The sequence below is a fragment of the Pelmatolapia mariae genome, linkage group LG6, assembly GCF_036321145.2.
Source record: "Pelmatolapia mariae isolate MD_Pm_ZW linkage group LG6, Pm_UMD_F_2, whole genome shotgun sequence".
In the NCBI taxonomy this organism is placed as follows: domain Eukaryota; kingdom Metazoa; phylum Chordata; class Actinopteri; order Cichliformes; family Cichlidae; genus Pelmatolapia; species Pelmatolapia mariae.
The window spans coordinates 16,743,082-16,770,336 of NC_086232.1; the positions used below are offsets into that span (position 1 = coordinate 16,743,082).

Below are 27,255 nucleotides of genomic sequence, written 5' to 3' on the forward strand. Positions count from 1 at the left end.
TGTCCTGCATACTGTTCCCATAATAATCATAAATGCATTCAACACAGCTGGAAAGCAATCTAACTCAATGACTGCGGACACAGATGGACTCATAAAGAAAGAAGAGACAAATTACTCACAAATAATATAAACAGAGCACATGCTTTTCCACTGAGTTTAGAACACCGCATGATCAACGCTCTCTTTTTTTTCACAGAGCGGTATTTAAGCAAATGTCTTTTACCCCACAGATACACACCTGTGACAAAGTCAATGATGAACAATTCCGATCCAACTCCCTGGAGCTCATAAGAGATTTGGGCGTTTGAGCGGATGTCAGCGTCTGTGGCAGAAACCTGCAAAATGAGCCTGCCTGCAGGGGAGTCCTCTGGGACGCTTTCGCTGTATACAGACTGGAAGGCAGGTACAGGAGGAGGAAAACGGAAGAGGGGAAGAAATCAAAGTGAAAACCAAAAAAACTCACAAGACAGCAAACTGAAATTAAGAGCAGAACCAAAGCAAAGAGGACTTTACCTTTTCGCATACTGGGCTGTTGTCATTGGCATCCAGCACCTTGACCTCTACAACAGCTTTGGCAGTGAAGATGCCATCACTAGCAGTAATGTTAAGGAGGTAATTGTCCTTTTCTTCACGGTCCAGGGGCTTCCTGACAGAGACCTTCCATTCATTCTGAATATGTTCAATGGCAAATTGGCCTAGTGGGTCTCCTCCTGTTTGGGGTTAAAGACAAATATTCCACTTTAGCATGAACAGCAACCAAGAAGCAGAAAGCAACCTAACTTGTTAAAAAGAAACAAGGCTACGGGATTTGTCCTCAGTTAATTATTCCTGCAATCATAATCTGAATATTCTCTGCTACTTCACAGAATAATTTCCAATTTTTACACCAAAAATTATTGGTAGGCAAGCAATCTGCAAACTAAGGAGAGGAAAATGTACATCGGCTAATAATCATGCTGGTTTCTGATTCCTCTTGACTTCACATACATATTCACAGTTTCTAATTAGCACCACAGGAAGTACTTTTGCCCAGTCTATTTCAAAGCACTATTCAGATAATTATACATTTCTGTAGTATAATGACCTAAATATTTGTTTAGAGCTTGGGCAGATTAGCAATAACTCCTAACAGATAACGGGACTGTGTAATGTCTCAAAGATGAGATATTATCATGATATTAAGTGGCGTGAATCCATAATCCCCCCCTAAGCTCTGTTTATGAAAAACTGCTACACAAAAGAGTAGTGAGTAAACTCCTGGCTTACTAATTATCAGTTTCACAAAATAATAAATGCCCACCTGTGATGAAGAAGTCGACTTGTTTATTAATGTCTTCAGAATCATCATCTGTGGTGCTGAGAATAGCGATCACTCCACTCGGAGGAGGGTCGTCTTCGCTGACTGTGCCTTTGTAGATCTCCGCAGTGAAGCGGGGTGGGTTGTCATTCACATCACCAACTGTTACCTCCACTGTGGTTCCAGTAATTAGTTGGACTTTCTCCCCTTGGTCCGTTGCTAAGATGGAAATTTTGTATTTGTCAGTCTTTTCACGGTCAAGCTCTTTTAAGGTGGTCACCCATCCAGTCTCACTATTGACTGCAAACAGCTCAGGGATCTCGGGCGAGTTCTGTTTGGGGTCAAGGCTGTAAATGATCCGGCCGTTGGTTCCAGAGTCTTGGTCGATGGCTTTGACCTGGATAACCTGAGTCCCACTTGGAAGGTTTTCCACAACGACAGCCTCATAAGGGTTTGCCTCAAAGACTGGTGTGTTATCATTCACATCCTTCACCTGGATGTTTACATTTACAGATGCAACTATCTCATAATTTTCATAGTTGGTTTGGGCAAGCAGAGTGAGCTGGTACCATTTGGTTGTCTCATGGTCGAGGTTCTTCTGAAGCTTCAGCGCTCCACTATCTCGATCTACAACAAACATTTCACCTTCATTGCTCTCAGGATTGTTGCCCTTTACTAGGCTGTAAAGAACTGGTTGCTCACTCACAGCCTGAATCACATCTATCTCTGTGCCAATAGGAAGGTCTTCAGATATCGTGTAACGATAATGTGGTTCGGCAAATTTGGGAATTGGCGTCTCTGGTGCAACAATCCTGATGTAAACCTGCACAACAGAATATTTGGGTGGGTTTCCGGTATCCTTTGCCCTCACAAAAAACGCATACATATCATTTTCAAGGCCAATGAGGCTTTCTTTGGTTACAATGATCCCAGAGGTTGGGTGGATTTCAAAGTTTTCCTCAACATTTTCAGCATCTGCCTCAATTGAATATTCGATGTCAGCATTGCTTCCTTCATCCATGTCTGAAGCAGCAACTTTAACCACAGAGGTTCCTCTCGGGACGTCTGATGCAATGGTGGCTTTGTACTCACCTGCCCTGAATTGTGGGGCATTATCATTGGCATCAGTAAGAATTACATTGACAACACTGAAGCCTACTTTTGCACCACCATCTTTAGCCATGAGAGAAATAGGAATAACCTTCTCTTCTGTGTTTTCACGATCGAGGCTCTCCAAAGTGAAAATCTCTCCATTTTCATTGATAGAAAACTTGTCCTTTGCAAAGTCATTGATAATCTGATATGTTATTTGCCCATAAATGCCTTCATCGTCATCGGTCGCCTTTGCCTCTGCTACCAAGGTACCAACAGGGGAATTCTCAACAAGCTCTGCCAAATAGTCCACCTGAGAAAAGGTGGGGCTGTGGAAGTTGGCACCAATAACTTTTACGGTGACTAGGGCTGAGCTTCTGAATACACCATCCGACACCGACACGTTAAGATTGTAAAGAGGTTGCATATGTGGCCTGCGGTGGTTGGAAATGGTGATGTCACCGGTGTGTTTGTTAATGGCAAAGTTCTGATCTTCATTTCCAGATATTATCGAAAACTCCAACTTATTTGTGTCTGAGCTGTCAGGATCAGATGCTTGGACTTGACTGACAAAGTGCCCACGTGGCGCCAGTTCGCTGATGGTAGTTCTGTAAGTATGCTCGGTAAAAACTGGAGCGTTGTCGTTCAGATCAGTAACATCTATTGTCACGATGATGTCACTAGAAAGTGCTGGAACTCCTCCATCAACCACACGCACTCTCAGCTTGTGTTGCTGGATCTCTTCATGATCGAGAACTTGAGCTGTAGAAATGATTCCTGTGTTGCGGTCAATGGTAAAATAATCAGAACTCTTCCCCCGTTCCTCAACCAACTGAAAAAATACTTCTTGGTTATTACCAGTATCGGAATCTTTGGCATCAACTTGCAAAACAGATGTGCCGATAACAGAGGCCTCCGAAATATTGGCATAGTAGGTCTTTGACAGGAACACAGGAGCGTTGTCATTGACATCTTCCAGAATGATATCAACAAAGACCTCAGAGTGTGCTCCAGTTAGAGAGTCTGTGGCTCTTACATTTAATTTATAGGCAGGATGCATCTCAAAGTCCAAAGGCTGAATCACATGAATGACGCCTGTGTTGAAATCAATTGAGAACTGTTTGAAAGGATCTCCCTCGGAGATGGTGTACACAATACGAGGGCCTTCAGAATCGTTGGCCTGTACGTGAAGCACAGGGGAGCGCAACTGAATGTTCTCAGGGATTTCAATGCTGTAAAACGGTTTCTCAAACACAGGCATTGCTTTGTTCACAACTCTTACTGGCACTTCTATTTCTGCTGACAGAGCTGGTTGTCCACTGTCCTTTGCCATAACAACAATAACAAAGTTTGTGTTAAGGGCTTCTTTCTCAAATTTCTTTTTAAGTGAGATTTCACCAGATGGGCTAATTTGAAAGTGATCATGCTGCTCCTTCAGCTGATACTGGATGTTTGCATTCGGGCCGAAGTCTTTATCCACTGCCGTCACCTGCCGAATGACCTGGCCTTCCTCTGCATCCACCTGAACCAGGGCGTGATAGGGAAGGTTCACGAACATAGGTGCGTTGTCATTTACGTCCTCCACAGTCACAGTTACTAAAACATGAGCCTTATCTTCAGATTTGTCTTCTCTTGTGACCTCAACAACTATATCAAATGTGTCCTGTGCTTCACGATCAAATGGGATTCCGGTGGTTGAAACAACTCCAGATGTGCGGCTGATTTCAAATCTGCTGTCAGGGTTTAATATTTTATAGAACAGGGGCTCATTCACCTGATTCCCAACAGCAGCAATGACCGCTAGAGTCTTCTTCTCAGAGGAATTTTCTCGGATGTAGGCTTTGTACGATTCCCGGGTGAACTTCAGCTTGCTCTCCTTGTTTTCCTGTACACTGATCTTCACTACAGCAACACTGGCAAATCTACCATCAGAAACCCTGACCTTTAACTCATATCTGCTCCGAAGCTGTGTGACATTCTGAATGGAGATTATTCCAGTGATGGGATCCATTTTAAATTTATCACCAATATTTCCCTCAGAGATGGAGAAGAGAAGTTTGGAGTTAGGCCCAGAGTCTGCATCTGTAGCACTGACTTGAATGACTTCTACCCCTTTGTATGTTGGCACTACAACAGTTGCCTCATACTGCTCTTGGCTTAAAACTGGTGCGCAATCATTAACATCAATTACTTCAATGGTCACATTGGCTGTGGTCTCTGCAAACAGCCGTGGCATTCCTAGATCATGGACCTGGACTGTGAAGCGGAAAACACTCCTCTGTTCGTAATCCAAAGGTGATGTAATTCGGATGGCTCCAGTGCTCGAGTCAATGGCGAAATAGTTATGTGCAAATGGTTCAACGATTTGATAGATGAGCATGGCATTCTGGTCACAATCGGCATCAGTGGCGTGAATGACAAAAGGTGTGTTTTCACGGGTCAGTACAACACTATTGATGAGGGCCGACTCGCTGATTACACCCTGAAATTCCCTCTGGTCAAAGACTGGAGCGTTGTCGTTTTCATCCTTTAGATGAATCGTAAGTGTTGTGTTGCTGGCAAGTCCAGCCATGTTGGTGCCCTGTATGATAAGCTTGTATTCAGCGATGGTTTCATAATCTAAAGCTTTTTGTGTTACAACCACTCCCGAGTTTGGATTTATATCAAACGCATTGTTGATGTTGCCCCCTTTTATTTGATAGAAAACAGACGACTGGCTGACGGCTGTGACTGAGGTCACGAAACTTCCAGGAAGGGCTGATTCGCTCACTTCTGCAGAAAAAGCCTCTCCGGTAAATCTGGGGACTGCATTGTCAGAAACCGTTACCAGAACGTGTACGGTGGTTGTATTTGACAGTGGAGGTACTCCGTTATCTGATGCCTTAACAGTGAGTTCAAATGTTGTCTTGCTGTTGCGATCAAGCTCTTTGGCTACTGTAATTGTCCCGAGGACAGGGTCAATAGCAAATGAGTTGGCAACATTTCCTGTAAGAGAAAAGACAAAAGAAGAATAGATTTTTCTGTATGTTGTACTGGAAAGATGTGTTTAATGAGCACTGGATTGTACTAGCAGTTTATCAATCTAAGTCATAAGACTGGCTCAAAACAGAAGGAGAAACAATGCATCATATTCCCATCTCAGCTACTTCAAATATGCACATATACAAACGCAAAGTCTAACTGAAGCATGTCTCTTGTTTTCACATAACAGATTATTGTAGGAGAGATTCTGAGTGGGATGTGCCCATCTCCCACATATTTGAAGATCCCCTAAACAAAATATTCAATATTCTCAGAGTATTTCATTCATATCCAGAGGGCAGCAGTACTGATGACTCATACATTTTTATGAGATGATTTCATTTGCAATGTTTTGCAATGAAAGATTTTTGCTATGAGGGGAAAAATGGGGGTTAAAAGAGTAGTATTGTAACTTAGCGTGCATTCACCTGATTCAATGTGGTAGACAACCTCTGCATTAGAGCCCTTGTCTTTGTCAAGAGCTGTAACCTGGAGCACCGCCGTGCCTACGGCAGCAGATTCAAACACTCGACCGGAGTATGGTGTGCCTATGAACCAGGGTGCATTGTCATTGGTGTCGTCCACATTGACAATAACGCGCACAAGGTTCCTCTTAACAGGAATGTCCTGATCTCGAACCTATAAAGTTCATTTTTTATGAAAGAGAAGGACACACAGGGGAGGAGAAAGAGCAGCGATTAGTGTCAGTGCCTTATACTAATTTCTTGAATGTTTAACTTTAAAACAGTGAAATCAATTTGAACATGAACTCTGTTAAACAATATGCTAGAACTTCTCGGAATTCAACAAAGTTCAGTCTGTTTCTACCAATTCATACCATGACAGTCAGGATGTGACGATGCATGGTCTCATGATCCAGTCGCTCAGTGGTATACAGGGTGCCGGTTCCTGGGTCTAGTCGGAACTTCCTCAGGCTGAACGGATCAGTGCTGCTCAGGAGTGTAAAGGTCAGTTTGTTCTTCTCGTCCCTGTCCACAGCACTGATCTGCAGGACCTCAGTCCCCGCTGGTTTGTCTTCAGGGACATTCACGACATAAACATTCTCAGAAAACTCCGGCCGGTGGTTGTTGGTGTCAATGACACGGATAAGCACCTACAGGAGAAAAATTGCATGCAAGTTACATTTTTACACTTGACTTAATTCATATCACAAAGGATACTTGCAAAAATATTTTAGTGGCTGTTATGTAAGGCTTTTTAGGTTTTGTCAAAAAGTGCTGTGAGCCATTATTCAATAAAAAGCATCAAGAGGATATTTCTAAAGCAACCAAATGACAAGGGTCAGGGTTAAGTTTACATATGCAAAATTATAATTATTTCAATAACCAACTGATCAGTGGTGACACAATTGTGTGCTTGTAATTGTATTTGATTGTCTTGAACCAAATAATGATTTCCAAAAAATAAAACTTCTGGTAATGATTAGATATCACAGCTCTGGTGCATGCTTCAACACTGCTCAGTACTATGGTCCAAAGATATGCAAGTAACACTTTTATCTTTATTTTAACCATTTCTCTCACTTTGGTCTGCACACATTCATACATATACACTATATTATTTTCAAATCGCTTTCCTGAGCTCTGCAAAAATAAGCAGTAGTGTGTTGACACAGACTCGATCGATCCATGCGATGGCAAAAGCAATAATTTAACTGAATGGCCACTTGATACTGCTAACAGTCAATCAATGCTGAATAACCGCAATGAATCTAAATGAATTCTGAGCTACACACATGAGCAGTTCATGAAAGAGAGAGTGCATGTGTGAGAAATCAAATGATCGGGGAGTGCTGAAGTAAGTCCAGTGATACCACTATGCTTCTGTATTAGAAAGTCTGAAACAAATATAACTTTGAGGATATGCTGAGTGTTACTTTTGTGCTAATATTGCTACCCCTTCTAATATTTTCAAAGGCTACGCTTTATGAAACTAATTTTTGCACATGCACGCTTCTTTCTTTGGATAATGTGCAAAGTGTAGTTTACTGTGCTTTTCCCCCAACACACGCACAAACAACAAAGAATCTAACATCCCCAAACTGTAAAATTCCACTGGGAGCATGTTTTATCAACACCAGCCACTCGTCTACTGGACTTCCGACAGAGGATTATGGAGAGCTGCTGGAATGCGATCTCTGTTTCCCAGACCAGCGAGGGACTTCTACCGTTGCCAAACATGGTGAACAAAGGGATCAGCCCAGATTAGACACCTGCATACCAGACACCAGGGGGTGATGTCCCGTAAGGAAAGCAGTCGATGCTGACCTGTTTGGTGCAGGAAGACTGAAGGGGGCTTAAATCACAAAAGCTCTGACCAGGTAACGGCTCACAACTGACTGGGGTTTGTCAGATCTCTGGTCAAAACAACTGCCCACTGTTGTTTGTTGTCATAATACTGTTTGCTGAGCACTGTGAGCCTGTATCAGAGACAAATATAGACTCAACCTGACAGGACTGATAACATTTACAATCTGCTCTGTGCTGTGATGCTGGCAATGCTGCTGAGGCTCACAGATGTCATCTTGCAGGGGGAGCATTGGGCTGCTTGCTGTTTGTTAGTGCTGTAATCTTGCCACAAGTCATGTGTCATAGGCAACCCATATCACACTGTTAATAAGAACGAAGGTAAAAAATAAATAAAAATCCTTTTTAATGCGACATCAAATCGCAAAAAACGTATCAATCTAGGCCTGTGGTGCATGTTGCACGCTCAGCAACATGACAAACTATCTCACTGTAAACGTGTTCTCATGTAAACGCAGACATCATATAGAATAAGATTGCCGATGCCTTCTAATCCACCTTTTATATACTCTGACGCAAACGCTTGCACGTACTCACGCACACACACCAGGAGAGGCTCCTAAGTTGCACACTTCCACACGTACATCCACACAAAGAGGCTGCCCAATGTGTCTCAATCTGGCCAGCGTCAGATAACATGCCTTGTGAATAGTGAGTAAGGTGGCGAGAACTGATAGCGCCGTCGAGAAGGAGAAAGGATGGAATCTGGTCAGTGGTATCTGCATCTATCCACAGTGTACAAATCTATACCATTTAAAATGCCCACAAAAAGCTATTCACACCCACCTCACACCCCTATATGCGCACAAACTTCCCTCTCCTCTCCTTCTCCCTTTGCAAGAAAGCTCCACAGCACTTCAAAGGGACTTTGCCCCCAAACATCACAAAAGTAGCACGATACAGCCTGACCGCAGCAGAAACGCTGGTGTAGAAGGGAACTCTGTAGTCTTTGTATATGACTTCCTCTGGGAAAGCTGAGAAGGAACAAGATTGGGACTGAGACACAGGCGTGATAGATGGAGATACTAAAGAGGAAAAAGTGCTGTGACAGTAAGATGATGGTAAAGAAGATAAGTGACAGTGAAAATCTAAAGGCGGCTAAGGGAAATGGTCAAATTTAGAAACCAGGTTGCGGAAGGGGGGAAAAATACAAATAAAAGATGTGACTGAAAAAAATGAGTGAAAAAAGTTTGTGATACAATAATGAGCTTTGATACTTAAGGGAAAAAAATCTATTAGAAAAAAAAGTATGAGTAAATAAACTCAACAGTCGAGTGAGACATAAAGAGAGTCTTTGTAATGTGAACTGAGATAACAGAAGAAACGGGAGACCAGGAACAGATTGTGAGCAGAACAGCTTGAGGTACTTCTGCACGGCCAAAGGAGGATGCCATATAGCTGGAGACGGGGTGGGTAGGTGGGGGGGACTGGGCTGCATGCCGAGGCTGCCTTGTTGGCGCAGCTCCTGGCTATGAGGTGCCCGAGCTGGAATGCGGCACCCCTCGTCTACATCAGCTGATACTTCAGCGACGCCTTCATAGATCTACAACGGTCATACGGAAAGAACGACAGACTGGCCCACTGTTTTCCAAAGACCTCCCACAAACCAGAGGCCCTCATACTGATATTACTACTGGAGCCCCCAGTGGGCTGGATTAAAAATCATTTTCAATTTTCAGCTCATAGCATGTCATTTTAATTTGAAAAAAAAAAAAAAAAGATGTACAAGAACAAAAGCGTATTTAAAACAGTGCCTCCTGAATTACAAAACACCTTTTTTGTGAGGTATTCAGAACAGGACACGGGGGAGCTTTTCATTGTGCTCATTGTCCTCCTGTGCCATGCGTAGGAGAGGAAGCCCCCCTGCCAGGTGGCAGGTTCTGGGCAAAGGGGGGCCACTGGCACCGAGTACTCAAACATGTTCCCAAAACAGGATTAACAGAGGCCACTATCCACACAGGTCCAGCACTCCTGTTTGCACTTTATTCTACCCAAACAGAATTATCATCATCTCTGAAGGCACAGCCAAGAAAGATAAAGATTTCTGGAAAAAAAAAACTGAGAAAAACAGAAAGAAAGACAAAAGGGGGCTAGAAAAAGATGGAGAACAAAAAGAAAAGAAAAAAAAAACATTCCTAGGAGAAAGAAAATAGGCCAGCACGTCTGGCAGCACAGCTTCCACATGACTTTGATTTGAGGAATATATAAGTCCGACTTTTGAGGTTTCATAAGGTGCACTGTGTGTGTGTGTGTGTGTGTGTGTGTGTGTGTGTGTGTGTGTGTGTGTGTGTGTGTGTGTGTGTGTGTGTGTATGTGTGTACGGGTTCGTACTATCCTGGTGGGGACCAAAATCTGACTTTTACTATCCTGGTGGGGACTTTCTGCACCGTGGGGACCAAAATCCAGGTCCCCTCGGGGTTGAAAGCAATTTTCACACTCAAAATGCGGTTTTACTGTCAGGGTTACAATTAGGTTATGGTTAGGTTTAGGGTAAGGGTTAGGGTTAGGCATTCATTTTTAATGGTTAGGGTTAGGGTAAGGGGCTAGGGAAAGCATTATGTCAATGGGATGTCCCCACGAGGATAGCAAACCAGACATGTGTGTGTGTGTGTGTGTGTGTGTGTGTGTGTGTGTGTGTGTGTGTGTGTGCGTGCGTGCGTGTGTGTGTGTGTGTGTGATAGAGCAGATCTAATTTGCAGTGAAATTCTGTGGGAGTTGTTTTGGAAATAAGCAACATATTATCCCCAAAGAAAACAAAGTCATACTCAACAATTAACAACTCATTTGCACGTTTTCCTGCTGAAATCCTGTCTTCTTGGACTGATTTTACTGTTGCGAGCACAGAGGTGAGCAAATTCATTACTCAGCATAATCTGGTGTTTGATGTTTAATCCCAACATTGTACAATCGGGATGATTAGCCGGGGGATTTACATTACTAGGCCGCCATCAAAAGCAAGCAAACCTGCCTTCAGGCGTAAATTAATGCATTTCACTGTAGTCTGACACATTATTTTAAAAATTGAACACGATTATATAAAACAGCTACAAAAACCATTCATTTCCCAGTAAGAGTAGAGTTGACAGTGAAAGAGAACTATCCCCTGACGCCAGAGCAAATGGCGTGAATGCCATGACAAAACAAGGTGGTAGCCAAAACACTCAGATCACACAGTGTTCCAAATCTTCAGGGCCTTTACAACATTCCCAATAATACGGGACAGTCAACCGGCATTCATTCATTAACTCATGTCAAAACTTGATCCTATCCCAAAGACCTGTGGTTCTTTTTAATAGCAATAATATTAAAAAAAAAAAAAAAAAAACACGGAGGCAAACACAAGTCTTGTTTATAATGATTTGGGGGTTTTTTGTTCTTCTTTTTGTGTGAGAAACATTCAGTAAAAATAATTGCTTGTTTTCACTGTGATCTATATTTTTGGACTGTTGGTTCAATTTTTGATATTTTCCCTGCTTTTTAAGATCAAATGAATTGAATGATTATTGGCTTAACCAGTCTGGAGCTGACAGACATCACCAAAGACCTGTTTGCCTCCTCTGTGGTGTTTTGCCGGGCCTTTGTTTGTTCTTTGCTATTCCTGCCTTTAGTTCAGTTTTCAGCAAGTAAATCTGGTTTGATGAGATTGAGATCAGGTAACTGACTTGGCCACTGCAAATTATTCTGGTTCATTGCTTTCAAAAGCGTTACTTTCACAGTATGTTTGTCTGACTGTCCATCTGAACTGTGAAATGCCATTAAACCACTTTGCTGCATTTGAAAAAATAAATGAATGGGCAGAAAGTACAGCTGCTGCCTATTCTGTTCCAGGTTAAGCTTACACTACCTCGTTATTGTGGACTCAAAAAAAAACATAGCTACCATATGGAGTGTGTTCTGCTGTTGGTGGAAGTGTGAATGAATTTTTCTTTATCATGGAAAAGTATCCTACAATCATCCACCACTGTTGTCTTTATGAATGTCCAGGATCTTTTGATTTAGCCAACTCTACCACCGTATTCTGATGATTTAGCAATTTGTAATGTTTCTGCTCTCTCTAAGATAAATTTGCTTGGATTCTGCAGCTCAAGCAGAACTCCTTTAACCACATGTTGATGTTTTACTGCAACAGCTTCCAAATTCATAGGGTCAAATTCTGACCCTACATAATCTAGTAGCCCACATCTTTGAAATTACATTTCTAAAAACACACATCCCTGATAAACTGTGCAAAAAATGGCAGTTAATGCAGTACTTTTGTTCAATCTCTCAAATTAAAAAAGAGAGTCTCCACTTTACTCTCATATTCATAATATCACTGTAACTTAATATGTTTCTATACACATTTAAAAAAAAAAAAAAGCATCAGTCTGGAAACATATATGGATCCAACTATTTTTAGTATACAGCCAAACTCTGGTAACAATATTCTTTACAAACAGTCTGTATACCTCTTTCAGTCACCGTTTGCCTGTCAGCATATCTAAAGCAGCTGACCCACCTTCAAATGTGGTTTATGGAGCGCACAAATTCTGTAAATCCTTTCCCTCAACAGAAAACAGCTGACCTACAGTGGCCAGCTGGGTATACAATATCATACACAGCACTCATCTGCAAGAGAGCAAATAAGTCACAGCTTCAATAGCATTTACATAAATAAATACATTTAAAACCTGCAGCCAATGAGAAAATGTGTGTTCTGATATACAAGTGATGCTCCTTTAACCTGTTTCAAATAAAGAAACTGATGGCTAATATGGAATAAATCATACAGCTGAGCATCCTTCAAAGTTATCATCACTCAATATTCTGTGAGCTGCACATGAAATCTTTCAGATTTTGTGAAGGACGACACATTAAAATGAGACTATATGCTGGACGTCCGTTCCAAGACTTCAGTTTTTACTGCAGGACTTAAAAACACTAAAAGCTGATGAATACAATATTTTTCTGATATACTTTTATGCAATATGCTTTTAAAAAATGTCATGGCATTAGCAAAAGTCTAGATGCTTGGAATTCGTACAATTATATACAAAAACTGAGATTTTGTGGGGTTTTCTATATAAAGCATAAATGAATTCATCCCCTACACTTGTAAAAGGGCTGCAAGTACAGAAGGTCCTGCTGAAAATCAGGCTACACTGAGAATTAGACCTTTTGAATAGGTTAACCTTTGAATGTGATTAATTGACTTAAAATGTCACTGCATACAATATCACTGAGAGGCTTTTAAATAAGTGTCTGTTGGCAGGGCTTTTAAGAAAGTGCTTTGCAGGCGGATGCAGAAAACAGCAACTTTGTGAGTGTTTTTTAAGGTTTTGCACTAAACTAAAGGACGTGCTGTTTCCGTGGATGAGCTGCAAAATGCCAGTGAAAGAAGCGCTTCATCCAAGGCTCAGTGGAGCACAGCAGCCAGATGATGAAAGGCTTTATTCATACAGAGTGACAACAAATAGATTCTTTTCCAGCTACAGTCCTCTGAAGCTCCCCTTTGAGGACAAAGGACAAAACATCTTGAATGCTGCCATCACACATGACCCAAACTACCATGTAAAAATGTTCAAAATCTCATGGACAAGGCATGACCGTCTGAACAAAGACAACTTGCATGCTCAAAAGCTTTTATCATGGCAGCTCAGCTTTGGTATCAGCCAGGGAGCAGCATACTGTATCTGTTGCATATTTAGTTATTCATTCCATTCAGAAAAGGCCGAGGCAATTTGTTCCTCTCGGAAAAAAGAAAGAGAAGGTCCACAGGTTCAGGGAGAGACACGGCAGAGGGGAGGAGTTGAGCGGGCTCAAGAATGCACACTTGAAAAAAAATAAAGACAAAAAAAAAGACTTTGGCTAGACAGCACCATCATCACAGCAGCTCCGCATGAGGAATGAGACAATGGAAGATTCCTGGTGCTCAGTGCTCAACTGTGAAGGGGGAGAACAGAGGAAAAACAGGAATGCCGCCTACCCCTATGACAACTTTAAAGTGGATTACAAAAACTTTCTTTCTCAAGTTTTTTTTTTTCGTCTTTTTGGGATATATATACTTAGTTGGGGTTTTTGAGAAGGCTGATGACCCTCAGGAAATACAAATTTACAACCAGGATATGGTTAGCAGACGCTTTTCAGAAGCAAAGAAGCAAAAAAAAACATCTGGCTGCTCTGTCAAAAGGTTAAAAGTTCACCTACACTCACCTCTGTATTAAAGGGAGTCACAGAGTTACTAGTTGACAAAAAAAGAAAATTAGAAATTCACTGAGCAAATATAATATTCCTGCATATAACCCTAAGTAAGCAGTTATCAGAAGGGTATCGATCCCCTTTATTCAACTCTTGCTAAGTGACTAAAGCCCACTTTACTAAAATATTTGTTCTTGCTGTTGTTGAAACATCTGTCTTCATATCTGATAAACAAAAAAGTAAAAAATCCTCATGCATAAACACAGGCAGCGCCATATAACGGAAAAACATCACAGCTTCACCACAACACATCCCATATCGTCTCATTGGTTTTGTGTCTCAAGTCAATTAGGTATATAATGAGGTTCACACATACAAAACGCCATTTTTCCTTCTCAGCTGAATGCAATGAGAGGACATCAGAACATCAACATATCCCAACAAACAAGACAGTTTAGCGCCCGCTTCACTCATTACCCTCCTCTTTACTCGTGCAATTTCTCATGAGGAAAACAGAACCATGACAACTGCCTCATCAGCCTCCAACCGCTTCATTAGTGTTTCAATTACCTGGGTGCTGACAGTTCGTGTCCCATCCGTGGCTTCCACTGTCAGGTTGTAATTTGATTTCTGCTCTGCGTCCAGGGGCCGCGCTACAATCAAGGTTCCGCTGGCCTTGCCCACGTCAAAGCGGCTGTCATAATTACCACCTGTGGAAGAACATTTTTTTTGCACAAACATGGAAAGACTGAAGATTAGAGACATATCACTGCTTAGTTCTGTGCATGTAGCAAGGTTATACAAACACTAGATGGGGGCACAGAGATGGACACATAAACATCAATTTTCTGCTCTGCTGGAGTCGAAGATAATGAACAGATACGCTTACGCTGATGTCATTAGCTATCGGTGCAGATTTCCTGTTCTATCTAAACATTCCCCACATAATAGCCATTTCATGCAATTAACCAAAACACCGAAAGTATGGGTACAAAAAGGCAAAGTGATGATTGGATAACAACACGACAGACATTTATAAAAAGACTTCTGAACTGTAATGGTGAACCATAAGGCAGTTGCTACAAATTGAAGCTCTAATTCACACACAGAATGAGGAGGAGGGTTTCCTAACCCCTGTGAGACTTTTAATCAGGTCAGAGGTTTTAGTGGAAAAATGTGGCACAACATCAATCCCATAACACAACACAAGTCAACCACAGCCAACGGGCAGCACCAACAGACAATGCAGGATGATCTCTTAATATAGCACAGCCTATTAGGAGATCTCAGCAGATACCTTCTGCTGTACAGTTGTGGTCACAAGCCATCTGAAGGATGTAAAACATCTCAGTATCCTCTATGCCGTCTTGCAAATATCCAACCAAACAGAACATTCCAGAGAAAAAAGGGAAAGCAGTGAAAGAGCACGGAGAAAGAAGAGAAGAAAAAGAGATGTGTCAGTCAGACATTGATTAGAGGAAAGACAGGCTGGGAGGAAGGGAGAAGAGGCAGGCATTTCCAAACACAGTCTTTTTAAATCTTCTCATGCACACAGTGCCTACAATACAAAAAACAAAAGCAAACAAAGATGAATCATGTTTAACACTTCAAAACACAGCTGCTAATTAAAACTGTAAGGAAATATACTACATGTCAGCCGCCTCACACAAAAAAAGCTAGGAAGAGTACCAATATTTATCGATTATGGCCGACTGATTCATGATGCAATTCGGTTATTTCAACCAACAGCTTTACAAAGACAGGGAGCTGTAACTGCACAAGCAATAAAACTGAGAAAAATGGCCGTAAGTTTTCACACTGGCGAGTAAACTGCTTTAAAGAAATAAAGGCTCTAACACCTTTTAGGCATATTTAGGCTGATTAAGAAACCACAGCTGCCACGGAGCTTACATAAGATCTCTAATCTTCAGCTGAAACATTTGTATTCACCTTTCTTTTTGATTGTTTGTTTGAGATTATTTACAGTCCAACTGGGGGGATTTATGTGCTTGTTTTGCTCATTTCTGCATGCCTACTAATATCATTTTCCATATGTTAAAAAGTGGGCAAACAGAACGTGTGCTGAAAGCCAAAATGTCAGTCACTGCTACATTGCTAAGACAAAGTAGCAATCAAAGAGGACATTGGGCATTATTCTCTATTATGACTGACTATTTACACCGAAATTCTCTGTCATAATGTACCTGATGTTTGCATCTTTATATGGTGTACATTTAATGGAAAAGTGTCTTTAATATGGAGAAAAATATAGAGACAGTTTTTTTTAAAAGTTTATTTATTTGCATTTTGTGTGTGTAAGGCAGCTAACATCGCTACGAAAGGATTAATGCCGGCTGCTCAAATGAATTATCAAATGCAATCTTATATAAGAAACAGCTTAAAGCCTTAATGCACTATAAAAGATGTCTATTTAAAGTTATTGTTTCTAATCATCTGTTCAGCCACACTACACACATACACTGTGTTAGTACTAAAGTGTTTCTCTATCTATAAAGCAGTAATTGAGTATTTATACAGCATGCATGCACTCAACATGAAATATGAATGTAAAGGAGACCCTACCTGTGATTTCAAACCACACGGGAACATCGGAGGATTCAGTGGCCACGACGCCCACCATGTGTGCCACAGGATCGCTTTCCATGACAGAAAAGGTGAAGGGGGACTCCTCAAAAGCCAGGGAAGCTGCGTCGGCTGGCACTTGTGGTTTGGGAATCCACTCAATGTGCAGACGACAAGTGGAGGATTTCTGAGGTCGTCCATTGTCGACAGCTTTAATCTAAGAGAGACAGACAATCGAAGTCTGTGTTACAAACTGTTATGTGATGGTTTTCCTCCAAATTACTTTCTGTGTAGCTCCAGAGGAGTTCATCGCCCTGAAACCCTTCAAAGTTCACTGAGATGTCTGCATCAGGATAAGCAACATCTTGTGTCTGGACTTCTTTGGTGATTCAAGCTTTAGTGAAGAATCTGTGTTTTGTATTATAAAGCTACAGTGAACAACTTTTGGAGACTTGAGTCTGCATATTAGAAAATTAGTATCACTACCAAATGAAATGTTTACAGCTAACAGTGTTCATGAAGATCCTGTTTTGGGTTTTTTTGTTTACCTTGCAGGTGGAAGATTGACAGGCAGTGTTCATTTTCACACACATAACACTTTTTTTCAACCAAATCTTAAGATACTCTTCAACAAAACAACTGTCATAATGTTCTGACACTGATAAAACTGTCAACAGCCAAAGTGCGATGTCACATCAGTGGCTGAAAAATTTAGATCCTAACAAACACAGCTGTTGAATCACAGCAAAAAAAAGAAAAAAAAATATAAATCCTAAGAATATCTTCTCACTGTTATTGCTAGTGTATGGAACAAACTCCCAAAAATTGCATATATAAATTATTTTTTCTTTAAGAAGAGTTAAATCCAGCAGTGTGTGCACCAATTAGCATTCAGTGTCTCTTACAGATACTACACAGCAGCTTTAAACACAAAGACGCAAAACAACAACTAAAGAACCGTGGAGACTGGAAAGCAGTTATAAAACTTGAGGGGATGAGGAGAGCACAACAATAAAGCAACAAACAAGCATCTGTTGTAAAAGTGCAGTGCTCACTGAGAGACTCTGAAGCTGAGGATAGAGAGGTAGCCTGCGATTATAGATACTCACTGTAAGTATGTCGTATTCTCCCGCAGAGGAGAACTTCTTGGACGACACCAGGCCCGTCTTGGGCTCGATGAAGAATTTTCCATGTTCATCTCCATCCTCAATGCTGTATGAGATCTCAGCATTAGGTCCGTCATCACGGTCTGACGCAATCACCCGATACACCGGGTACCTCTTCATGGCTCTCTCATTCTCAGGCCTCTCCCGCTCAGGGAGTTGGATCTTGTAGATTTTCTCCAGGAACAACGGCCTGTTGTCATTCTCGTCGAGGACCTGCACGATGACGCGAACAGTGGTGGATTTTGGAGGAATGCCGTGGTCGGTGATTGTTACCTGAAAGGAAAGAAAAAATATCATTTGATGAGGTGAACTTTAAATCACCCTCAACAGAGCTTATCTCTTCAAGTCACCACAGCCCAAACTGAAGGCAGTGAATTATATCAGCATCAATAACAGAACAGTAAGTATCCTGGGAATTTGTAAAGATTAAGACACTCTGTTACAAAATGATCATACTGCAGCACCAAACTAATTAACAAAGAAAAAAGAAAGGCATGCTTTTTCACTTTATTATCCTTTTCTTCCACTTCCTTTTTAGTGAGTGAACTGGCAAGCACAACTAAAGGGATACTTTGGTTTCTTTGAGGTGGACTTTTATGAGGTACTTATAGTCAGGGAATCGCCTAAAGTAGCCTGCAGTTTGGAGAAGCAAACAGCAGTGACCTAAAAAATAGTTTTCAAATTTTCACCACTAGAAAAAAATTATTATTATGATCAAATACAATCAAAACAATCAGTTGCTGGTCTGCTCCTGTCTTGAGCCGTTATGTTTGAGTTTTTCTGTGATTTCGGTGCTCTAAAAGGTTATTTTAGACCCAAAGTGGCGTATTGAAATACCTCAGTCATACCACAGCGCATCACAAATACGCATGTTCTGCTGAGTCTGGTGGCTCTGATTACAGCCGCTTTAGTTCCCAGCTGGGAAGGACAGTTGACAGCAAAGTAGTAATGTGAAAAACAAGATAAATGCATACTGATTTGTGGCTAAGCGGCTAAAATATGTTTCTGCTAACCTCGCCTACAGCAGTACAGCCTGAGTGCATGGACTCCTGTCTGTTTCTCCAAACTAGGGTGGGTGTAGTGACAACCATCTGCTGACTATCAATACATACCCCATACAACCACATTTCAAAGAAACCAAACTATTCCTTTAAAACCAATTCCCCCTGTGATTCACTGTCAGAAAGTCTATTCTAAAAAGGAAACCAATTATCCAGCAGGAACAAGTTGTTGGGCATTCTTCTACTGCTGGAGATGGGTTAGTCCAACACTCCGGTCGTAAATTACTCCAGAGAAACCTTTTTGATGCAATGAAATTATTGTGTGGAGTTACTAGATTTGGATAAACATGATTTCTTAAAAAAAAACAAAACAAAAAAAACCCAACATTTCATATGTGTCCTTGTAATCATGGTAAGATTGGCTTGTATGAGTGAGATAAAAAAATAACACCAGAGCTAATTATTTTTAATTAGCTGCACCTATTCAGTCTGGTAGCACCCGCCGCACCGACTCTGCTGCTGTGTGTCAAGTATGCACACAAAGATTCTGAACTGCTAATAAACATTAAGTCTAAATGCTCTCAACTAAAGGCAGGAGGTTTTATTAAACCCCAGAAGCATTCAGTATAAAAGTCAGTGTTGAAAAACTACATCATTAACATGGCCCTAATTTAAGTCCCTGCATCAAGTGTTACTGGTGGCACACTAAGCCTTTGTCATTTCTGCCGTGACTTAACACATCAGTATGACTTTGGACGCTGGTGCGCACAGTCTGAGGAGCTTAATCGAAAACAAACAGCAACAGGCTGACCTAAACAAGCACAATTTTCAGAAAGTCCCAGAAAATGGGCTCGAGAGCTTTGCATCTGAGCACTGGAGGAGAAGTGGCCATTTCTGTCTTCAAGCTGCAAAACGCTGTAGCAGGGCAGAACAAATGTCACAGTCCTTTAAAACCATCTGCTAAGCACTTTACTAAGAGCAGTCAGGAGTCCAGGGTCAGAGACATACCATTTGGTACCATAGACTCAATTACTAAAGAAATGTGTTTTTGTTTTTCCCCTCACTGTCTGCAGCTGTCCGTGCTACTGAAATGAGCAGAATTTATGAAAGTGGATGACAAGAAACCAGAGCGTAAATACCAGAGTGTGATGGATAAACATAAACAGGGCGCTTTGTTTATGTTAGTGCCATTTCAAATAGTCAAATGAAATGCTACCCTATAGCTATAGCTACCCAGCTATCTATCACAATGTGCATCTCTTTGGGAAATTTACATGAAAAGCCTTTGTCTGATAATTAGGCGAGCAGACAAAAGACTGAGACGTTAGACCAGGGGCAGTCTGTCTCACAGCACAAATCCAGCACTGCTGTGAAGCCGCAACCTGACAGACTGAAGCATGCATAGAAGACAATGTACACAATAAGTTAAATTTCTCTTTTCTCTCTAAATCCCACTCTTTCACTGTCTTTTGTCCTGTCTTCCTCCCCTCACCCCCAACCAATCGCAGCAGATATCTGCCCTCCCTGAGACTGATGCTACTGGAGCTTTCTTCCTGTTAAAAGCAAGTTTTTCCTCCCCACTGTTGCCAAATGCTCGCTCATAAAGAGCTGTTTGATTCTTGGGGTTCTTTATGTATTGTAGTAGGGTCGCTGCCTTGTGTTTTGGCGCTACATAAATAAAAATAAATTAAGTTGAAAATAAGATGTATATTGTCTTCATCTTAGAAGTATTTAAATAAATCCTTTAAATCGCAGAAAGAACAGCATTTCCTTAAATTCTCACTACCGACCCCATTAACGCCTCTTCTGACAGTTTGTAACTTGGGTGATACAATCTTCTGAGAAAACCTAATTGCCAAAGACACTCAGAGCAGACTTCAGCAGATTACAGCTATAGGGGGCACAAGCTGCTGCAGCACGAATCTGGTGTAACAAGCTCCATCTTGCAGAAAGTCATGAGTAAGCACTGTGCAAGAAAGCACACGAGGGGCAAGCAAGCCGGGCTGCTAAGTTAAAGGTTATTACAACCGGGTCAGCTATTCCTTTTTCAGGTTGTGTTGGTGGACAGAAAAAAGAACTCTGCTCTAGCTTAGATGGAGTCCACAAAAGGAAAGGAAACATCTGACATTAAACAGTTTTTTTTTACATATCTGCCTATTCTTCACCCAAGGCTGTGTGTTGTCTGATTTTGCGTGATCTCTGATTTGAGAATAAAGCAGGTACTAGCTATCCACAGCTGGTGAGTGGCTGTCATGTGACCTGCTTCGTGCACTCTTTACTCAGGCACCACCATCACCAAAACCAAATGGTTCCATTAGTGAGAACGTGAATGAACAAAACCATCTCCTGCTGTGTGCTACATCTGAGAAAACAGAACTTAAGAAAAAGTCTGGAGCTTATTCTCCCGTCGGTTTCTGGAGCTCATATGTGAAAACAGCTTAGTGTCTTTTATCATAGACCAAGTCAGTCCATTTTGACAGTTTGTGGCCTGGATTCAATTTCCTGAAGTTAAGAGAGTAAACGGCAAAAAGTGAAGCGAGCATGTGTAAACGACTAAGGTTCAAATTGGCTGACGCACACGTACCACTTAAGTGTCTCTGTGGACAATAAGATTAATGTTTTGTATGGAGACGAGCCACTGACGTGTCCTTTGTTAGTAAGTTTGCCACCTTAAAGATGGAACCCCAGTGACTGCCACTGCTCAACTAATGTTACACATTGTTGTTTTAAGATGGATTTAAGCTTTAAATTACCTACTTTAAAACCACAGTAGTGGGCGCTGGTTATTTATAAACAATGGATTCTGAAAATATATGATGTGAATTTTGTTTTTGTCATTTTATTGACATTTAATACATTTACAGATTAATCAGGACAAGTTTTTTTGCAGAAGTTGTTTGTGGCATGTTTGACAACTTTGTCAAACATGCCACAAACAGCTTATGCAAGCAGTTCATTCACCTCTGCTTTTACATTATAATGTGTTCTCTACAGTCCCAGGCCTAAATCCTCGGCATGTCCTGGCATGTCCCACTTTTGCTGTTTACCCACCCCCTCCTTCCTAGGATGAAGGCCTCTGATCCTGCCGCTAGAGCCCACACTCAGATCTATCAAGAGCAGCTTTGCCTTTTCTCAAATTCCCCCACTGCCTTTCTGCTTTTAGTTCTCTCTCTCTCTCTGTCTCTCTTTCACACACAGGCACACGACAACAACCAACCCCCATCCATCTCATCATAAAAGCTGAAGGCCCCCTGTGCTCCCTCCAACTCTTCTTGGCATTTGGAGCAAACAATGCTGACACAGCCCCCACCCTAATTGCTCCACATGTTCCACATGGTCCCACATGTTTGGTTTCTTCTCCTACAACAGGCTAGCACAAAAAACTTCAGCACTAGTTAGGACTTCAATTTGATTTGCTCTGCTTGCGCCCGGATGCCAAATTGTAGGGTTTAAGGGTTTGTGCTGCTGCACCAATAAAGAGCTTCCTGCTGAATTCATAATAACCTGCAACCAACATGCAGAAACTTCTTAAGTTGCTATAGTTACACGGCTCTGTTTTGTTTTTTTTGCATCAGACAGCTTCTCCAACTTCCTAATTCCAAAACCCAAATGTTGGAAGCAGCAATTTAGCTTTTACCGGAAACCACTGGCTGCAGGAGCTGTGTGTTTTCGACCTTGATAACATATAGTCCACCCACATTCAACAAATATAGTACAAAGCATTTTTTTTCTCTTACATTCAGTTCACTCGCCAGCTCCCTAAAGGAATACAGTCCTTCCTTATTCCCCCACTTTTATCCCTATCATTTACTCTCAGTCATGTAATGCAATTAGTGCAGTGTAGTGTACAATCGGAGTATGAAATACGACACTGCTTAGGCACCAGATGCACCAGCACATTAAATGTCACCCAGAGCTCACTGAATTGTGTAACTTCTAACAATAATTAAAAGGCGTCAGATCTGCTCCCCGCCACCACCGGAAACACAATTAAAAGAGCTATTATCAGCCTCGGCTCTGTGGTGAGAGAGAGCGAGGGAGGGAGCGCATGGAGCCGCGCTCAATTAAAACCCGCAAGTTTAGACGTCGGCCTCTTGGTCTGACAGCAGCTTCCTGTTCCAGCTCGCTCCATCCACGAGATGGAACAGTGGGAAGGAACAAAGCAACAGTCACCAGGATCTCCCACACGCCTCCTACCTCTCCCTCCTACCCCGTCCGGAAATCACTACAAGGAGAAATTATTCTGAAAGAGCACTCTTGCATATCCAAGAAGATCGTTTTTTGTTGGCAACATGTGGCAGGCAGCCAAAGTTGACCGCAAATGCCAAACCACAGAGAAGGGAAAATGCCCAGCGCTCTAGTGTGATTTTTTTTTTTCTTTTTTAAGCTGGAGCACGTTGACCTTAAAGGGTTCTAATTATCATGCTGCTCATTCATTTTCACATAAATTAAAGACGGTTTCTTTAGAATTGAAAATGAGCTGAAATGCAGTGCTCACCTCGAGGATGTGCTCGTCCTGCTGCTCTCTGTCGAGTTTCCTGGAAGTTGTTGTAACCAAACCTGGAAAAGACAATCGGCAATAACAGCATTAATTATACATAAAAATACATAAACGACATAAAGATAAAATTAAGGGAAAACAAGCATTGCTCAGATTTTGCCACTTTTTTAAATACAAAATTAAAGATGCCACAGATAAGAGAAGACCACAACTGTGACATTTAAAAAGCAGCATGGCAGTGTGCACATAAATAATCTAATACTTGCAATTATTTGGTTGGCGCTCAACACTGGAACTTAATGATAACAGCAGAAGTAAAGTAAGTAAAGTAAGCCTTTTATATACCAGTTGATCTGGTGGAATTTTCATTGTCATCTGAGTGTAACTTCTTATTGTTTGGGGTTATGATAACATATTGAGTTTAATTCATTTGTCAAAAAAAGACAAAAAAAAATCCTTCAAATTCTGTCATGATAATATCATTACTACTATTGTTATTGCAAGTGTTTAGTTATATATATATATCACAATTCTTAACCAATAACCATGAAGAGAGCTGTGTCCAAAATGTGCCGCATGCTAATCAGCCAGATTGGTCTCAATGTCTCCTTTTTAAATTATAAACATGCCAAAGTTCTCAGCAAAGCAAACATTTGACTGACCAAAGAAAAAAAAACAATCCTGCCACTCATTGTTGGGTGACATACTCTGAACCCTGGTGATATGTCATCAGTCACCTGTGAGTAAAGACTGCGTCTGGATAAGTGCTTTCCCTGTGGTCTTCCTTGTTCCTGGCCTATACTGTTGCCAAACAGCCCAGTATACTGTCTTATGTATGGGAAATATCACACAAACCTGAAAATAGTACCCCAACAGCAGCACAGGCTTGACACCCTACTTTTAGTTTTTCCACAAGCTGAATAATAGACAGCCAGTAAGACATCACCGGCAGGTCTGAGCACTTTTATGCAAGAGGCAAAAGAGAGATCCTACTGCTACTTAAAGCCTTTCAACAGTTTTGTCGAGCACTATCACTCAGTTTAAGTAGGACGATTGATGATGTGTGACATCAATCACACGAGGGAAACCTTGTTACGCCGAGCTTTGACAAAAGTAAAAATAAAACAAGCTGGAATCTTGAGTTCCTGACTAATCCAATTTTCGATCAAATTCACAAACAAGAGAAGCAAAGAGAAGAAGAAGAAGGGGGAAGGGTATTGCTACATTATAGGCAGCATTCTGTTCTCACTCCCAATGTAATTGCAACTTTGTAAGGACACTGAGTATAGAGTAGACATGCCAACTTCGACCGCACCATAGCTGCCTGCTTGCCACACTGCGCCTGATTAGCATAAAGCAAAGGATTTCCGAAACCCAAACCCATCAATGGCACATATGCCTGCAACAAGAATAGCAGGCCACAACTTACAGCTCCTGAAATAGCCCTCCCTAGCTCTGCGATTCGTGGATATAAGTGAGTGCTGCTTCTGCTCCCTCTTTTTATCCTCTTCTTCTTAGGCTTTATTTAATCTTCACAGTGAGCTGTAGAGATATACGTCTACTGATATCTGGTCAGGGAAAAAAAGTAAGTGCAATAACACCTTTCCTCAAGCTGCAACCCATATTTTTGCTCTGCTTACCTAACGTGGTTACATATTAATGGGCAACCAATTTAGATTTTACTTTAAAGCAAAATCTTGAAGATGCACATATGAATTAGGGCTCTAAATTAACACCTCTCTTAACCCCCTCTCTGCTCAGCAGTGTAAGATATGACACCACTAGCACTGACAAAACAAATTAAGTTTGGTAAATGTATATGAGCTGCTGGGATTACTCTTGCATGACTTCTGCAAAAGAGCACAGGATCAGCATGGGTTAGATGGGTTTGCACGCTGTAAGATTATTATCATCAAAGCAGGCCACGCTGACTAATTATTCATGTGCTTCGGCGAGGCCGGAGATGATGGATGGTAATGTTTTTAAGCTCCCCTGCGTGCTTGAGTTAGGTAACTATTCTCTCTAAGTATGTATTGTACCGCTGAATACAGATGGCATCATTAACCACATTACGTCTGGATGTGTAAGTTATAATTTCTCTGCAAATCAGCTGCCTGATCGAACCAGAGCAAGGTATCAAAAAAATCCAGCCTGTGATGTAAACGTATGTGTCCGTGCCGTGCTTCTGCAGAGCAACAAACAAAGCATAACCAAATACAATGAAAAGAACAAGGACCTGGCCTTCATCCCAATCCCGCTCCGAGTTTCAGTCCTGCTTTGTAGAGACCATCCAGAGCTACCGTTTCACAAATATCGACTCAGCAGCAGCGGGCACACGAGATGATAACTTAATGACACAAATTTAGCACCGTTGCTGGTTTCCTTTTTTGTACGAGCGCATTTTCAAAAATGGTGCATATTTTTGTTCTATTATAATCCCTCCCTTTTTTTCCGGCAGCACTGCCAAATCCGCTTTGAAAAAAAAAAGAGGGGATGGAAGTTTTGTTTAAAAATGAGCTAAAATGGTTCATGGGGTAAAAACCCTGTCGACCTCAACATAAAACAAAGAACTGGAACTTATATGATCTGTAATGTCAATCTTTTCTGAACTAAGCTGAAACTGCACTGTCCAGGCTGACACATTCAGTCGCAGGGTGCATTGAAAAAGCCTTTTCACACAGTAAACAAATCCCCTTAATCATTTAGTATGAAGTCGTGCCCTTTTTCAAAGATTTTCTGATGCGTAGGATTTTAACTAATGATTATTTTCATTAATATTCAATCTTTTTTTCAGTTAATTGATTAAATGCTCGTGTTTTTCAGAGCTCAGTGTGAGCCACAAATTAAAAGTCATTCAATTTAGTGTCAACAAAAGGCAAATCAGAAAATTGTCACATTGAAAAGATGCTTTTACATTTTTTTTCTTCAGTAAAATGACTTTAAAGAAACTATTTACTCTCAAAGCAGATGCTTTACTTTTAATGCTAATGGAGTAATCAGTGAATTCAGCTCTCCAATGCAAAGGCGGGTTCAGGGCAATGCATCTTAATGAAAGTGTTTAAACTACAAGCTCATCTCGAGTTTCCTGAGCTGTCAATACTTGGTCTTAAATGTAACAGATTTCTGTGTGTGAGGGTGTTTGGTTTTCCTGATCGATCACAGTGGACTAGCTATATCTAACTTTAAGTCGATAATGTGTAGCCATGCAGAGGAGCTGGCGAAGCAGGGTTTAAGAGCAAAGCAAAGCAAAGCACAAAAAACAAACTACAGTGCCGTTGGTGCATACAGTCAGCATTGTTTCTTTTACTTTGTCTTCTTCTTCTATTGTTATTACTCCTCCTTAGTTCTAGCACACAGCTTGAAAATAGCTCAACAACAATGCTAGCCCCGCCCGGGAAGCTAAATGGCTAATTGTTCATCCTTCCACGGTTCACTGGACCAGTTTAGAAACCACTTTCCCGTGTCACAATACCAGACAAATATGTTAAATCGATGAAGTGGACAGACTCGAAGCTTTGGGTTAAGCCAAAAACTTCAGGTCTTTCTCAAATTTTTTAAAGTCTAAGTATTTTAGAATTTTGATGGAGCATGAAACCAGTGCTCTTTCTGAGGTCTGAGAGCGGAATCAAACATTAAATGTGAAAAATATGTTGCATCTGGTGCGGACGAGAAAAGCTGTTTGATGCAAGTTGTGTTGTGGTTTAAAATGCTTTTGTTTGCTTCTGTTCCATTTATGTCTGACATGCTGCCAGCTTGCTGGCAGATCTCTGACCGAGGGACTTGCCGCCCACTCTAATACTCCGCTGCTGATATCACTTGCAGAAAATATTTCAAACTTTTTTTTCCCCCTAAAAACTTTGACTGTTCAGTAAATCTCAACCTGTTTGCAATCCTCCTACCGGGGTACACACATGCCAGGAGTGGTCCCTGTATGCAGGCCTTACCTCCACAAACCTCCACTCTGTCACTACTTAAATGTTAAAGAACTGTAAAATGATTAGTTAGTAAGCCAGAGCTGACCAACGACGTCTGCACTTTCAACCCGCAGCCTTTGTCACAACACACACACACTCTCGTACACACTTACACA

At 41.3% G+C, this 27,255-nt stretch overlaps 1 protein-coding gene across 20 annotated transcripts in view; it reads right to left on the reverse strand.

The window, feature by feature from the left end:
- The window catches only part of fat1a (FAT atypical cadherin 1a), a 77,966-nt gene that overhangs the window by 22,050 nt on the left and 28,661 nt on the right, over positions 1-27,255 (reverse strand). For 18 of the 20 annotated variants that reach the window (XR_010094047.1, XR_010094046.1, XR_010094044.1 and 15 more), the window contains exons 4-13: positions 23,163-23,224; positions 17,607-17,936; positions 16,498-16,714; positions 15,212-15,280; positions 14,485-14,624; positions 6,249-6,524; positions 5,839-6,049; positions 1,301-5,374; positions 514-710; positions 239-392 (exon numbers count right to left, since the gene is read on the reverse strand). Coding sequence is in view for 13 of the 20 variants with exons in the window: in XM_063475996.1 (XP_063332066.1) it covers positions 239-392; positions 514-710; positions 1,301-5,374; positions 5,839-6,049; positions 6,249-6,524; positions 14,485-14,624; positions 15,212-15,280; positions 16,498-16,714; positions 17,607-17,936; positions 23,163-23,224 (5,730 nt within the window). In the remaining 7 variants the exon portion in view is untranslated. The remainder of the gene's footprint in view (positions 1-238; positions 393-513; positions 711-1,300; positions 5,375-5,838; positions 6,050-6,248; positions 6,525-14,484; positions 14,625-15,211; positions 15,281-16,497; positions 16,715-17,606; positions 17,937-23,162; positions 23,225-27,255) is intronic. The other 2 variants (XM_063475999.1, XM_063475998.1) reach the window with 1 other exon arrangement.